We start from the raw sequence: 16066 nt of genomic DNA, 5'->3' as shown, positions 1-16066 counted from the left end.
GACACGACAAACTAGAGGTAAGAAACATAACAAAAATATAAATAAAATAAATTGAAGGAAAAAATATAAATTTTTGTCCCTTACTAAATCACATCACAACTTTTTATACAATGTACAAGTTATCTAAAATATAAAAATAGTTTTCTATCCACCAAAAATTGTATAAGATAAAAAATTATTCAATACTATAATTTTTTTTTTCTTTGTTTCCTAATCAAAAGGTAAACATAACAAAATTTGAAAATCGCAATTATATTGACAATATATTATGGCTAGGCTACTGAAGTGTTTAGTTCTGTCCCGAAAAGAATGAAGTGTGTAGCGATCCAAACTCATTTCATAGACGGTAAATTTTTTTAAAACAGGAACAATGATCACATAATGTCACTATAACTTTAGATTTTCCAATACCTTTAAAAAAAGATAGCATATATGACTTAACGAGCTCCTTCAACGATGAATTATTTAAAAAAATTTGAGTTTAATTTTTGTTAGAACAATTTTTTTGTTAGAATTTAGGTCAAATATTACGTTTGGTCCTTTTCGTTTGACAGAATTCCTAAGTTAAACTTTTAAGTTTCGAAAGTTTCAATTAGGTTTTTTTAGTTTGACAGAATTCCTAAGTTAGTCCTTTAAGTTTCAAAAGTTTCAAATAGGTCATTTTAGTTGATAAACTATTTCACCTTTACCTCTGCTGTCAGTTAATACTTAACTGATGCTGATGTAGCCGTTAAGTTGTTGACTTGGATCATAACGCTGCCTTTTAAAAGCTCTAGGGTCACAAATGATCATTTTAGCACTATAAGTGTCGTTTAATAGTGGTAGAAAAACATTTGTTGTTGTAAATTGTTGCCTTTCTAACACTATAAATAATCATTTGTGACCATTAAACGTACTGTTTTGACACCCTCTAACTTTTAAAAGAAAGCATTTTGATCCAAATCAACAACTTAACGGCTACATCAACATCAGTTAAATGGAGACTGACAACAGGGATAACAGTGAAATAGTTTATCAACTAAAATAACATATTTAAAACTATTGAAACTTAAAGACTAACTTGAGAATTTTGTCAAACTAAAATATGATTGAAACTTTTGAAACGTAAAAGATTAACTTGAGAATTCTGTCAAACTAAAATGAGCATAAGTGATATTTAACCTAGAATTTATTTACCTTGTGTTTAAACTTGATATCATCTGCAACCATTTATCTGAGAAAGAAAGTTAACACAAAAATATCGAAGCATGTATGTTTAGTTTCTGTCAGCAGCACTGTACCGATGGATAAGATGGGGCAGAGACTCGCCGCGTAGCCAAAATCAAAACTAGGCAGAGATGGTAATTGGCCCCAATGATTGGCATCAGCAAGCACTTCACTCCATCATGAAACAAAGTGCTATCCACTAGTCTTATTATTTGAACACCAAATTTAATCATATCATTGTTACATTATTGCTTAAAAACAGTAAGATAATACAAAGGAACTAAAGTTTTGTACAATCAAAAACATTTGTAAAATTAATTGAACTTCATCGTCAAATATTGTATGTTTTTATTTTTTATTTTTTCGCTCCATGAGAGTGTGACCCAACTTACTTGATGTAGTTAGCTCAACAATTATAAATATTTGTTCAAACTAATTAACCTCACAAAATAAAATTCCAAGATGAATATCATCCTCTATTCATAAACAATGTTCATGTCATATGGTCATCCAATTTGGCATTTTTAACATAATATGAGAAATTCTTTTTCTCCACCAAATTGAACACTCACTGATTTAAAGTAATATAATATATATTCAATTAACTCTCCACACAAAAAAGTGATCGCCATTCACCTAATTTTCTTCCAAAAAAAACAATGCAATTATTGCCACGTGGAATCCATATTGTTCATGCACACACAACAAATAAGAATATCCAAGGCCTCACGTATTATTAATCTTATAATCTTATTACTAAAAGAAGTTCACGTGTGAGATTGATGATGATATCATTTCTTACACGCTTCAAATTAAATCAAAAAGGTTCCTCTAACAATTTTTATTTTATATCTATAATTATATTTTTTAGGACAATTCTAACATAACATCTCTATGTGAGTGGAGGCCTATAAATACAATAGAATGCGTGACGTTTATCACTTAGGAGACACAACACAAACAAATTCAAGTGTTCTTGTCTTCCTCTGTACACAACTCTGTTCCTAGTTTTTGAGTACCTTAGTACTAATAGAGAAAAAAAATGGAAGGAGATAAATGTTCAAGTTTTTTTCAAAGATGCAAACCTTACATAGCTATGATTTCTCTACAATTTGGATTTGCTGGTATGAACATAATAACAAAGGTTTCACTCAACCGTGGAATGAGTCACTATGTTCTTGTTGTTTATAGACATGCTTTTGCTACTGCTGTTATTGCTCCATTTGCTATTGTTCTTGAAAGGTATCCATCATTTATTCTCAATGGTAGAAAAATCATTAGCTTAATATTTGAATCATTTTCTCATCAATCTTTCTTTCTTGTCATTTGCAGGAAGATAAGGCCAAGGATCACATTTCTTATGTTTATGCAAATGTTCGTCTTGGGACTTCTCGGGTTAGTACTTTTCTCGCTTTAGAATTACGAGTATTCCTGCAGTCGAAATTTCCTACAAGCACTTCAGTCGTCGGTATCTTGACTGTTGTAGATATTGAATGGCTTACAACGTGATTTTGATAAATCAAAGTAGTCTAGTCTAAATCAATTGTCAAGATTACTGATCGCGAGGAATCCGCTTGTGTTCATTCTTTCTAAAACATATGTGCCATCGAAAAATGTTCTAAAATTTGTTATTGTTTTTATTAGGCCTGTGATTGATCAGAATCTATACTATGCTGGATTGAAATTCACTTCCCCAACCTACTCATGTGCTATTAGCAATATTCTACCAGCAATGACATTTGTCATGGCAGTTATTTTCAGGTATATATACACAATTAACTAATTAATAATGATAATAATATGATATGTCTTCCTTTTCCTTTATATTCTTTGTATGTTTTGGTATTAAATGATTTAACCTGGTTTATTTGGAATAAATTAGGATGGAGAAATTGGACATGAGAAAATTAAGATGCCAAGTAAAGGTGATTGGAACTGTAATCACAGTTGCTGGGGCCATGTTGATGACATTATACAAAGGACAAGTTATTAATATATTGAGTTCTCAATACATGCATCATCCTAAAAATTATGAACCTGAAAACATTACTGATTCTGGTGAAAAAGATTGGGTTAAAGGTTCCATTTTGCTCATAATTGCTACTTTTGCTTGGGCTTCTTTCTTCATACTTCAGGTATGTAACTGTTTATAAAATTAAGAAAATGGAGAATAAAATTGAAATTATACATTATTTGAATATTGAAATTCTTTTTTGTGATTAATGCAGGCTGTGACATTAAGGAAATATTCAGCTCAACTCTCACTTACAGCAATAGTGTGTTCCTTGGGCACACTTCAATCAATTGCTGTGACTTTTGTTATGGAGCATAACCCAAATGCTTGGAGCATTGGTTGGGACATGAACCTATTAGCTGCAGCATATGCTGTAAGTCGCTCCTCGTTAGCAAAGTTTTAACTTGCAGTCGCGGGTTGAATCAAAATTTTAGTGACGAAAAAAAAAATTCACTATTTTTCTCGTCATTAAATTTAGTAACGGATATGGAGAGACATTTCTGGTGGCACTAACAAAAAAAACAATGTGTCGCGCCCATGATCGCAGTCGATATATCGTTTTTAGCCCTATTTTTTATGCTTGTTTATGAATTTATTGAGGGTATTAATGGATGTAAATTTTGGTGAGCAGGGTATAATATCATCAGGTCTTACCTACTATGTTCAAGGGATAGTCATGCAAAAGAAAGGGCCAGTTTTTGTCACTGCTTTCAGTCCTTTGATGATGATCATTGTAGCAATTATGGGCACTTTCATCCTTGCAGAAAAATTATATCTTGGAGGGTAAGTCCATGTTATATAATAAAGTTTTTTATTTTATTTTGTAATGGAAGTGGCATTTATCTCCATTATAATTTTGGGGAAAAATAATTGGTGACAAATGTGAATAATGCAGCCACAATTATAATTGCGATGTGATACATCTCAAACTTTAATATTGCATCACAAGTGGACCACAAATAAAATTAAAACCTTGTTCAATCCAATGAACTATGAACATATCAAGTTTTAGTGAGAAAGAAATTTCACTTTCATGCGGTTTCTTCTCTATGCTTTCTATCATTTTCTTATCATAAAACAAAGAAAAAAGCATTTAAAAGGAAATATCACAATCATAAAAAAGCACATATATAGGAACGGTGGTAAACAATTTGGTGTCATTATTAATTAATTAATTTAATTTTTTATTGCAGTGTTATTGGAGCAATTTTGATCGTAATAGGACTTTACTCAGTTCTATGGGGCAAAAGCAAAGAAAATAAAGAGATTGAAGAAGAGACAATAACTGAGGGAATGAAGTGTTGTGTAGAAAATGGAGTAATATTGGAAACAGTGATTGAAGGTGTTGAAGAAACAAATGATATTGAAATGCAAAAGGGTGAAGCTACTAAAGTTTTGAGGGTAGCAATTATTAGTGTTCCAAAAGTTTAAATATGTAGATATTGTTAGGAAGAGAAGAATAACAAAAAAAAAATGTGCAATGAAAAAAATGATCACGTAGAGTTGAGAAATTGGGAGGGGTTTTGTTTTTTCGTACCTTCTTCATCCTCATTATCATCACTACCTTTCTTTGGAAAACTTTGGTAAAGCATTTTTGGTGGTTGATTAGGACCATTAAGTGTGGGCCCGGTTGTCCATAATGTAACTTAATTAAATTTTGCATACTTTGTTCAAAAGGAAATTACATTGAGGGACTCTCTTACTACTTATTTTCAGTTATTTAAAAAAATGTCATTTTTTTTAAATAGTCTAATGATCATAATTCACCTTTTAAATGAATAAGTTGATGTTTAGGTTTGCACCACAATCTTTATATATAATTTGCTTAAAAGGAAATTATACTGAGGAATTGTCTTACTACTTGTTGTGTTCTGTTATTAAGAAAAATACCGTTTTTTTTTCTTTTTTTTTTCTTCAAGTAATCTAATTACTAGAATTCATCTTTTAAAATAAATAAGTGGAGTGTTTAAGATTTGAAACACGACTTGAATATATAACAATGCATTTTATTAGAATATAGAGTCTAGACATGTGGATGAACTAATAAATGCATCTTTTATAACATAACCTCAAAACAGAACAATTTTTTATTTAAAATTTGGTATTCAATCTAGAGAAATTATTGTGTAAGAACGAACCTAACTATCATTCTTACAAACAACAAATTAAAACATGGCACGTCATATTTTTTTTCTTTTAACCATGATTGATTGGTGGTGGTGAATACTAACCGCAAATAATGGTTGAGAGAGGAGGAACAGTTATTTTTCATTTCCTAAATTATTTCCTAATTATTTTAAAATAAAACAATGACGTGTCATGTTTTAATTTGTTGTTTGTAAGAATGATATGTTAAGTTCGTTCCTACACAAGAATTTCTCTTCAATCTAAGAACAGACTAAATCGAGGTAATCAATTTCAACGTCTACTTGCGGAAGACCCATTTAAAGTTAATATGAACTTAGTTCATCGAAATTGACATAAGGGGAATCAAACATGACACCCGGAGGAAGAATATGTTAAAAATAAACATTTTTTGTCTAATCAATCCGTTGAGTATTCATTCTGAGGAATTAGTTAAGAGCAGTGAAAACATTATTTATACCCTATTTGAGTGTGTCGACCTATATGTTCTCTTCTATATCTCAATATAAGCATCCAAGTATCCAACGTGATACAAATACAGCATATGTTATGTAATAGATTCCCCCATACTGGTAAATTGTCTAGGGTGGAATAATTACGTCACAAATTCATTCCAAGTGATGCAATGCAGAAATGAAATTTATTAACCACTTAGAGATACAGATTTGCACATCCGCAAAGTGCTTACAACATATTCTGATTCTTAATTCTCTTTTGCAAAATCTAATATCCGGGGCACCAACATGTGTCAATTAACTAGTCGCCGTTTTGATGGAGAAATTTATACTTCATCCGAACACACAAATATGAGAAAATAAATAAAAGTAATCAACCTAGGAGCATTTTGATTTTTTATTAGATGTAAGTGATTTTTTCCGGCTTAACTAGGGGTTCTGGTTTAGATGCAATATAAGGAATACATAAATGTTAAATCTCTTGTCATTCATCATCGTGGTCTTATTCGATTCGAGTGATTATTCTCTACAGTTATGCGGGAAGGATATCCGGTTCACATGGCAATTTATCGTGGTCTTACAAAATGCATGATTTCTAGACTAGTCTATTGATTGAAGGTGGCTTTTAGGGTACACAAATACTTAAATTTGTGTACCCATACACAAGTCCATTATCTACCATAGGTTTATGAGTTCAAAAGTTCAATGATATGATTTTGTAAGAAGAACATAAGATATAGTATAGATTTGTTGGTTATAAAATATCAATTTACACTATATACCTTAGAATTATAAATAATTAAATTAGAATAAAATGTTATATTTAATAATGAAGAATGAGTGTTTTTTTTTTTTGTTTTGTTGATAAAAGTGAATAATTTGTCATTTCCTTAACATATGGTAAAAAATTCAAGACGTTAATAACATATCTTTCGTTTACCCCTAAAAAAAAAACTTATATCTTTAGTTTAGAATTTCCTCAAAAACATCCCCCGTCATATTTTATAATAAAAAAAATTGTTATATCTTTAGTATATTGGTTTTATAATGCAAATTAGTTTATTTAAAAAATAATTTAATTGTTATTGTATGGATGCCGACTGCTGCCTAAAAAAATATGTATAATAATAAATAACAAAATATGTTTAAAGATATAATATGTTTTTAAATCCACAAATCAATGGTTGCAAATGGACTTGTGTATGGGTACATAAATTTAACAATTTATGTACCTTAAAAGTCACCTTGATTGAACGTGCATCATCATCTTACAACTTGAGGCTACATGCATTAAACACCAATACAAATCATATAGAAAAAACTAAAAACTTGAATTTGCTTGCGATGTGAGGCATATGTGATGGCTAATTAGCATTAGACACTTGGTCCATTACCTACTGCAACCTGATTGTATATCCACTTTAGTCCTTATAATAGAGAGAGGGGGTCGGTTACTATGTTTTCCAATACTTATAATAAAACGTTTTTTTACTTCAAAAAATAATGATGAATCATTTCGGTATTTCAATACAAACTAATATTAATTTTTAAGTGAATGATACGAATATTTCATGTAAGAAAATTATTATCAAATTTGTTCATAAGTCATAGCTCAATTGATAAATATATCAAAAATGTTAGCTCAAACATCATGATTGAGATTTAAAGTCCATATTACTATTGTATTTTTCAACAAAAAGAATTGTCTATACATTAGCTATTTCATAAAGTAAATTTTTTATATTTCTGATTATTTAAAGCTAAACACAAAAAACTAGCTTTTGATTTTCATCATGATGGCTAAATCCTCTTCGGTGTTTGAACCATATTACCTAGCTATGATTTGTTTTGCTACCTAGTTAGTATTGTTGTTGTTTTTTCTTATCGGTGTCGGCCTAACTTTTGAATCCATACTTCGCACTTCTTATGCAAGTTGAGATCTCTTATTAGTTTAATATATTTTATTTTGGCTTTCTCAAAAAATTACACAAATGCTTAATCATATTTTTCTATCTTATTACCGTCATTTATTTCTTGAATTTTTTTTATACTACAAAGATAAAAAGACACGATTGAATGTGGAAAATTCTTTTTTTCTTAATAATAAATAACATAAGAATCCAAATTATATATATTTTTTTCATATATATAATTTACCTTTTTTTTTTTTTTATGTCATCATGCGCCAAAATCTATTTTAATCAATCATTTTTATAGAAGCTAAACCTGCTTAAGCTGATCTCATCAGCTATGACCCATCAAATAATTAGATGCCCACTATTAGATTTGTTTGGCTAAGTTGGGGGACATGTTTGAAATCCCTATTTACATTAGATAGTGCATGGCACTCTCCTTCAATTGACAAAAAAATATTGATTCGTGAACATCCATCCATTAGAAGCACCTCATAAACAACTATTTTATAATATGTTTTAGAGAAGAATTCACTAAAAAGAAACTCAAAATAATTATTTAGCTATGTAAATAGTTTGGGTGAGAGTTGAGACACAAAAATTGAAGCAGATATATATTGTTAATTTCTTTCTTTTCTTTTGTCAACATTCATTTATAGAGCTACAAAGTCAATATTACACCATGTGTACAAAAACCACTCACTATTAAGGTAAAGTACAAAATCAGAATATATAAGATTTTCTTGTGACTTATACATACATCCATCAAATACATGGTTATATTGTCTAGCTAAGAATGAAGAGAGACAGATCAAATTCTTAACTTTCAACAGAAAAGAGGTGAGGAATTGTGATCAAACTGAAAATCATCTTGGTTTAAGCACCCCCAAGTTTCTATTATCATCTTTATTGGACAGTTTTTTACTTTTGATTTTATTATCCTGATGTTGTATATCCATTCATTATTTGAAAGTCAACACAAAAAAAAAAAAAATGAAATAGTTTTATAAAGTTTATATTAATCTCATTTTTTATTTTTTGGACAGTACTAATCTCATTTTTTATTATAAAATTAGAAAATAGACTTAAATATTTTTAATTTATCGCAGATGAAATTATTTAGCTTCTAATGATTTTAATTTTTTTTATTCGAAGGCTTAGTTTTTAAATCTACATATTTTAAGTACAAGTTTATATTTTGAATAGTAAAGTGAAGAAAAAAAATAGTTAAGATAGTATAAATTTTATATAAATTAATTTATATACACCGTCAGTGTATAAATCTAAAACCCATAAAACAAATCATTAAACTCATAAACAATCTCATATATTCTCATCTTACAAACTTAGAAATCCAGATTTTATTGAAAAAAAATCTTATAAATCCATTTTTCAACAAAATCTTAATCATCTTTTTTCCACTCATAACAAAAATCAATCATATAAAAACTAAAAAATAACCATAATCAAATTCCAACTCGTTACAAAAACAAAAACATAAGGAAAATCGAAGAAGAAAGGGTGAAAAAAACATGAAGACCAATTTATGTTGTTTGATCAAACATAGGATGTTAGGTTGATTGATCAAAGAGAAAATGAAGAACATGAAATCCTGTATGTTTTTTATGAATTTATGGATTTTTGATTTTTTAAATTAAATTAAGATAATGATGTTGAAATTTTATAACATAAAAAATTAAATGTGAAAAAAATATAAAAAACGAAAGTGTTACTGGAAATTGAGTTAAAAGAGAAAATAATAATTTTCCCAAACTTTTATTCAAAAAAAAAAAAAAAAAGATAATGATGTGTGGTAATTAAGGAAATATGTGTCAACTGAAAGCTTCAAAAGGAGGGAAACCAATAACGGCTTATCCTTTCTTAGAAACTTGAACCTCTTCCTTTTTCTCTTTTTATCTCTTTTCATTTTCATTCCAATGACACTCTCTCTACAAAATGAAGACTCAGAATTTGCACTCAAGCAAATTGGTAATGAAGGTCTCACTAAACAGATTCTTAGTAAAGGTCTCACTTGGCAAACTCCATTTTCTGGTGACCAAGTTGAAGGTTAAAACTATATCACTCTCTAACTATATCCACTTGGAAAACTATTCTTAGAAAAGGTTATGCTTAATTTTTCATTATTTTCACCTTTCAGTTCATTTCAGAGGACAAGTTGAAAATGGACCATCTCTAGAATCCAGTTATGATAAAGGGTCCTCCTTTCATTTCAAGTTAGGCCAAGGTAAGCACCTTGTTTATTGCATACTTCTAGAAAAATTTGAATTAACGGCGGAAATTATGGACAGTAAAAAATGAAGATTTCTCTCTTTTAGATATTACATTTGTATCATTTGTGAAATGAAAATGGAATTCTTTGGTTTTGATGTTACTCTTAAATTAGGCTAAGTTATTGAGTTTGGTTGCAGGTGAAGTAATCAAAGGTTGGGATGAAGGAGTTGCTACGATGAAGAAAGGGGAGAGAGCAATCTTCAAGATACCATCCTCTTTAGCATATGGGGAAGTAGGTTCTCCACCGTTGATTCCTCCGAATGCAACTCTCATTTTTGAGATTGAAATGTTGTGTTGGAGTAGCATCAGAGACTTGACTGGCGATGGAGGAATCATGAAAAAGACAATACGAGAAGGAGAAGGATGGGCTACTCCAAAAGAGCTTGATGAAGTGCTAGGTAACTAACAATCATAATTATGATAATGTTTTTATATCATTAATGAACGAAAGAGTTTAATTTTTACACACCCTATTAGTGTAAAAAGATATGTTTAAACTGTCAACTAACAAATCACAAACAATGATATATCTGAATTTAGAAGTAGTTACGATTAAAGTCGATGTAACTAATGCCGTACATATACTACTAATTTAACAGTGAAATATGAAGCAAGGCTTGAGAATGGGATGCTTCTCAAGTCTGATAAAGGTGTGGAGTTTAATGTAAGTGATGGTAAGTTCTATTCAAGCATTAAAGACTTCTTTTTAGAAATAGATTTTGTGCAGTTACTAGTCATTACAGTCAATGATCTCAGCTGTTGATAGAATATCAGATGAGCGAGGGTCTCGAGTTTTTATTTGCCAGAGTCTCAATATAAACTATCCGATATTTATCTAACGACTTAGATTGCTCGCACTAATAGCAAGAATTATTGACTGCATAGAATTTGGGTCCATTGAATATCTACTACTGTTGGTGTTATCTAGAAGTTATGCGAAATTTTGTCATTTGTTTGAAATTATAAAATACTGATTAATCTCTGAAATGCTTCAATTAGGCTATCTTTGTCCAGCCATGAGCATTGCAGTAAAGACAATGAGAAAAGGCGAGGTGGCAGAGCTTAGTATGAAATTCTTTTGTAAGTATGCATGTATTGCAATAATTTATTCATTTTTGTTTTTGTTGCATAAGGTTATTCGTTGAAACTGTATAATGATATGACTAATATCAGAACATAATTTTGCAGATGGCCTTATTAGTCAAAATTCAAATAGAACCATTGAGCTTGATGATTTATCGGATTCTAATTTAATTAACATCAAACTTGAGCTGGTATCATGGAAAATTGTTACTGATATCACAGGAGATAAGAAAATACTGAAAAAGATTAATAAGGCCGGCGAGGGGTTTGATCGTCCTAATGAAGGATCGCATGTGAAAGGTAACCTATACTTCATACGGAAATAGATTTGATGCAGTCAACGGTCATTACTTCCAATGATTGGACTTTTGTTAAGATTTGACGGTTGAAATTTCAATTTTCGATTCGTCAAAGTCGCAATGCGAGTCATTCGTTCTTTGTCAAATGACTTAGATTGTTAAATGATTTTATTCATTTTGTGCAGTGATATATTTCTGTAAAGGAGAAGATGGTACAATTATTGAGAGGAAAGGGTCAAAGGAAGAACCTTTTGAGTTCACAACTCAAGAAGGTATATTGTTAATGTTATACAAGAACAAGGGTCATGTACATTTGTTAGTAGTTACTATCGCTTTTTGTTCTGTTATTATTAATTTTTGTGCTACTTTGTTCTATGCATTTTCAGAACAAGTGCATGAGGGTCTAGAAAGAGCAATAATGACAATGAAAAAAGCCGAACAAGCTCTGGTGACTATCAATGCTGAATATTTTTTTGACCATAATAATTTGCAAGGAAACAAGGCCAATAATAAAATCCTTTACTATGAAGTTGAATTAGTTGATTTCACCAAGGTTAGCTTCTTCTATGTATTGCTAATATGAGTTCCATCAATTCAAAACATTAACACATGGTTTTATATTTTTACCTATAATCAATTTTTCGTAACTTCGGTGAACAGGAGAAGCCATTTTGGAAAATGGAAACTCAAGAGAAACTAGAAGCTTGTGAGCAGAAGAAGCATGATGGAAATCTTCTGTTCAAAGCTCAAAATTTTAGGCGCGCATCGAAGAAATATGAAAAGGTCTGCTTCCGCGATCTGAGTCTATGCGACAACAATTTAAAACCTTGTATACATAGATAAATCATGCACAGATGGATCTCAATGCAATTTAAATAGATGCATAACGGAATGAAATTCTTTATTGATTTGGTATTGTAGGCTGTAAAATACATTGAATTTGATCACACATTCAGCGACGGCGAGAAGGGTCATGCTAATACCTTGAGATTATCCTGTAATTTGAACAATGCTGCTTGTAAACTTAAATTGGAAGAGTACACTGAAGCTACTAGACTATGCACAAAGGTATTCTTTGATCCTAATGCACTTAATTAATGCTTTTATTTCAAATGACAAAACTGTTTTTAAAGTACAAATCTACCTTTCTATTAAGACAGATGTAGAAATTGTTTTCTATGCAACAGATGTTATTAAGGGTCGTTTAAGATTATGCATCAAAATACATAAATTAACTTAGGCAAAAAGTTGAAATCTTAAGTTGATCATGTCTTGAAACAGGTCCTAGAACAAGATCCCTTAAATGTGAAGGCTCTTTACAGAAGATGCCAAGCATACCTTAAAACATCAGACTTGGAGAAAGCTGAAGCTGACATTAAAAGAGCTTTGATTATTGATCCAAATAACAGGTACAATTATTTGCATTTTCTACTCTACCCTATTTATTCACGATCATATGCTAACAAATTTTCATTGACAAAAATAATTTTCTATAAACCACTACCATAGACATGGATACTGGACATGATATTGGCACTCACACATATTTACCATTAATAGTTTAAGAAAATGGAAGTAATTGAATGTAATTATACATGTCGGTGTTGGAAATAGAGCATGTCTTCAATCTAATTTGTTTGTGCTACATAGTTTGTTTTTTATTTTGAAGAATGAATAATTCTTTGTTCACTTGGCTTGTTGACAGAGAAATTAAACTTGAGTACAAAGAGCTCAAAATGAAGCAAAAGGAATACAATAAATATGAAGCTGACATCTTTAGCACAATGGTTTCAAGGATGAATTAGTGACCATTTCTCTATGAAGTAGAAATATGTCTGAGTGTATTATCATCCATTCTTTTTAATTTTTGTGTATAGTCGAAATGTTACTGATGCAGAAAGCCAGAAACATAAAATCAACCTCAAAATAGGATTTCATACTTGAATAAAGAAGAGTCGATTAAGCAGGGGTTGTTTTTTCATTCAATTTGTAACAATTACAGATGCACTTAAGAAATAAACTCAAAATTTGGTTTTGCGTTCAAAAAACGATTGTAATATTTGGACACAATTTCCGACACCGTATCTCAGCACCATATACTATTGAGTGTGAATACTAACACCAGTTTTAAAGAGAGAGATAACAATTTTTTTTTTAAACCAAAAAGAGTAGCTAGCAAGGTGCTAGACTACCAAAATATATTGAAACAAAAAGATGAAAAGCAACGCAAGACAGGAGGGGGACAAGCACCAAAACCTCCTTAAAAATTAACAAACTTAAAATCAGGCATCCCTAATTTGTTCTTAACAAAAGGTTCTCTAACGCAATCAGGGATAAGTAACCAAACTGTGAGATGAGAAACATTCAGACCTACATTAGCCAAGGCATCAGAACAAGTATTACCCTCTCTAAAAACATGATTAGCTAGGAAGTTCATGGATCTGGTGATGAGTAAACCGTTCTCCCATCTGTTTCTTAGTCTCCAAGGCACTATGGAATGATTTCTTATAGCACTTATAACCAAAGCAGAATCACATTCAAGCCAGAGATTCTTCCAATGATATTTGTTTGGCAAGCTCTATGGCTCTTTATAGCTCCTAGTAACTCAGCATGAAAAGCATTACATTCACCTGTATTCTCAGCAAAGCATAAGAGTAAGTCTGTATCATGGTTTCTAAAAATGCCTCCACAAGCAGAAGAATGACTTCTCGAGGAGCCATCAGTGTTGCATTTTATCCAATGAGGGATAGGGGGTCTCCAGATAACTTCGATGATCTTAGGAGCCTTGGGAGGGTGAATAGTAACATTGAATTTCTTAAGAATGAGAAAGTTAGAAATGCTAGCAGATGCTACAGCATTTGAGAGTTATCAAACAAGGCAGTGTTTGATATAACGGTGGACAAAGAACTCTTCCAATGAATTTTCTTGTTGGAGAACCTCAATTAATTTCTAGCAAACCAAACAGAATTCATGATGTTAATCATTGTAGCAGTAATCACCTCCATGATCTGTTACAAAGAGACCACATGTCTTCCAAAGACTGAAAGTGAAGGGTTTTGTTGAGAACAGATGCAAACCAACACCATAAATTAACTGCATATGAGCATTCAAAAAATAGGTGCAAAGAAGATTCTGCTTGTTTACAACATAGAGAGCACATAGAAGGTAAGTAACAACCCCTAGTTGTAAGATTCTCATATGTTGGAAGCTTGTTTAACATGAGTCTCCAGACAAGCAGGGACTTGGAGGGAGGGATATCCTTGGACCAAATGACACCTTAGGCCAAGAAACCTTTGGGAAATGCTTCTTTTTAAAATAATATGCTTCTTTGAGTGATAAACTTCCAGTTCCATTGTGTTTCCAAACAAGTTTATCAGCTTGACTCTGAATAGGGAGGATAACTTGAGAGGTAAGCAATCTCAGAAGAGGGAATTCCTGAATCAAATCAATAGGTATGCTCCACTAAGCATCTTGGAAATAATTGCAAAGTTTCTTGGGGTATGTTTGAACTTGGGAGGGTAATAATGCAAAGAGTTAACAAGAGGCTCCCCACTCCAATGATCAAGCCAAAAATTGATAATTTTACCATCACCAATAATCTAGCAAGTACTTTCCTTGATTATATTGAATTCATTTTTCAGATCACTCCATATGAAGAGAAAATATGATACGGAATGCAAGTGCTTCCTCTTAAAACCCTGCTTCTTAGTAAGTCAGCCCATTGCTGAAACATCTCCCAACATAACTTCAAGTTAGAAGCTTGGTTAAGGCAGATAAGAGACCTTATTCCCAAACCTCCCTCATCAAAACCAACACAGACTTTCTTCCAAGCCACTGTAACCAATTTCCTTTTTGATATATCACCACTCCATATGAAGTTCTTGATCCATTTTTCCATTTCTCTGAGAAGACTTGTTGGCCAAGAAAAGACAGACATTTTGGAACTGATTAAACAATTTAAAACATAAATGAGCATTGCTATAGCTCGCGAAGCATTTTATCCCGACGGAATCACAACACGTTTACAACATATAATTTTGCTCCTGCCACAATACAAGGGAGGGTATTCTTGTAATTAAGAAAAAATACATTTAGTGCAATTATTCAACATAAATAGCATTATTCAACATAAATATATGGTGTTTATGTCCAAATCGATGTTAAAAAACATTTCGCTTCTAAAAAACATTTTAGAAGTTACTATTTGGCTGGTTGTAGTATTTTTTTTTCTCCTTGAGTACTTTTTTTTTAAAACGCCAAAATGAAATATATTAACATCGCAAAAAGACATAAAATAATGAATAAATCAAAAAAAGATCAATAAATGGGCCGGGATGGCCCATGTTCCACATGGAGCGGGCCATGCTCCAGAATATGTGACCCAATTATAAATATGATGGGCACGACTGACCCATTTATGTTGTCGGGCCTCCCAGGTTGGATCAGGATAGGCCGGATCAGCCCATTTAACATCTCTATATATCACCCGATGGAAACATCTTTTTTATCTTACAAATATTTCTGCAATATTCAACCTTTTGTAAAATGTCTCGCTTTCATTCCAATTCTAAAGGTCAATATTTCGCATCTCACCAACCCACTATCTCCTACACGAGTGGGTCCTCCTCCTAACTCTTAACATGATTAGCCTTATCCCAC

General features: G+C 31.3%; 2 protein-coding genes across 3 annotated transcripts; both read left to right on the top strand.

Moving 5' to 3' along the window:
• Positions 1 to 2132: 2132 nt before the first annotated feature.
• LOC120577188 (WAT1-related protein At5g07050) lies at positions 2133 to 4929 on the top strand. Its single transcript, XM_039828326.1, has 7 exons — positions 2133 to 2448; positions 2539 to 2601; positions 2851 to 2967; positions 3089 to 3341; positions 3435 to 3593; positions 3852 to 4003; positions 4414 to 4929. The coding sequence occupies exons 1-7, from the start codon at positions 2249 to 2251 to the stop codon at positions 4649 to 4651; spliced, it is 1182 nt and encodes a 393-aa protein (XP_039684260.1). The 5' UTR covers positions 2133 to 2248; the 3' UTR covers positions 4652 to 4929.
• Positions 4930 to 9575: 4646 nt separating this feature from the next.
• Positions 9576 to 13393, top strand: LOC120577204 (peptidyl-prolyl cis-trans isomerase FKBP65). 2 transcript variants are annotated; one of them, XM_039828363.1, is made up of 12 exons: positions 9577 to 9800; positions 9892 to 9978; positions 10163 to 10423; positions 10625 to 10699; positions 11025 to 11105; positions 11214 to 11408; positions 11593 to 11679; positions 11794 to 11960; positions 12068 to 12190; positions 12329 to 12475; positions 12689 to 12816; positions 13113 to 13393. In XM_039828363.1, exons 1-12 carry the CDS (start codon positions 9671 to 9673, stop codon positions 13210 to 13212), a joined length of 1581 nt encoding a protein of 526 aa, XP_039684297.1. In that variant the 5' UTR covers positions 9577 to 9670; the 3' UTR covers positions 13213 to 13393. The 2 variants fall into 2 exon arrangements, with proteins under 2 accessions (XP_039684298.1, XP_039684297.1); XM_039828364.1 differs by lacking the exon at positions 10625 to 10699 and having other exon boundaries at positions 9576 to 9800.
• Positions 13394 to 16066: the final 2673 nt, after the last annotated feature.

Source organism: Medicago truncatula, chromosome 7 (assembly GCF_003473485.1).
Source record: "Medicago truncatula cultivar Jemalong A17 chromosome 7, MtrunA17r5.0-ANR, whole genome shotgun sequence".
Taxonomy (NCBI): domain Eukaryota; kingdom Viridiplantae; phylum Streptophyta; class Magnoliopsida; order Fabales; family Fabaceae; genus Medicago; species Medicago truncatula.
The sequence above is the reverse complement of the archived record's forward strand: the minus strand, read 5'-3'. Positions and strand labels throughout refer to the sequence as shown.

Coding starts and splice junctions, on each gene's coding strand:
- LOC120577188 (XM_039828326.1), top strand. CDS start 2,249: ATGGAAGGAGATAAATGTTCAAGTTTTTTTCAAAGATGCAAACCTTAC. Junction 3,342..3,434: donor CTTCTTTCTTCATACTTCAG/GTATGTAACTGT, acceptor TGATTAATGCAG/GCTGTGACATTAAGGAAATA. Junction 3,594..3,851: donor TATTAGCTGCAGCATATGCT/GTAAGTCGCTCC, acceptor TTTGGTGAGCAG/GGTATAATATCATCAGGTCT.
- LOC120577204 (XM_039828363.1), top strand. CDS start 9,671: ATGACACTCTCTCTACAAAATGAAGACTCAGAATTTGCACTCAAGCAA. Junction 9,979..10,162: donor TCATTTCAAGTTAGGCCAAG/GTAAGCACCTTG, acceptor GTTTGGTTGCAG/GTGAAGTAATCAAAGGTTGG. Junction 12,817..13,112: donor ATTATTGATCCAAATAACAG/GTACAATTATTT, acceptor GCTTGTTGACAG/AGAAATTAAACTTGAGTACA.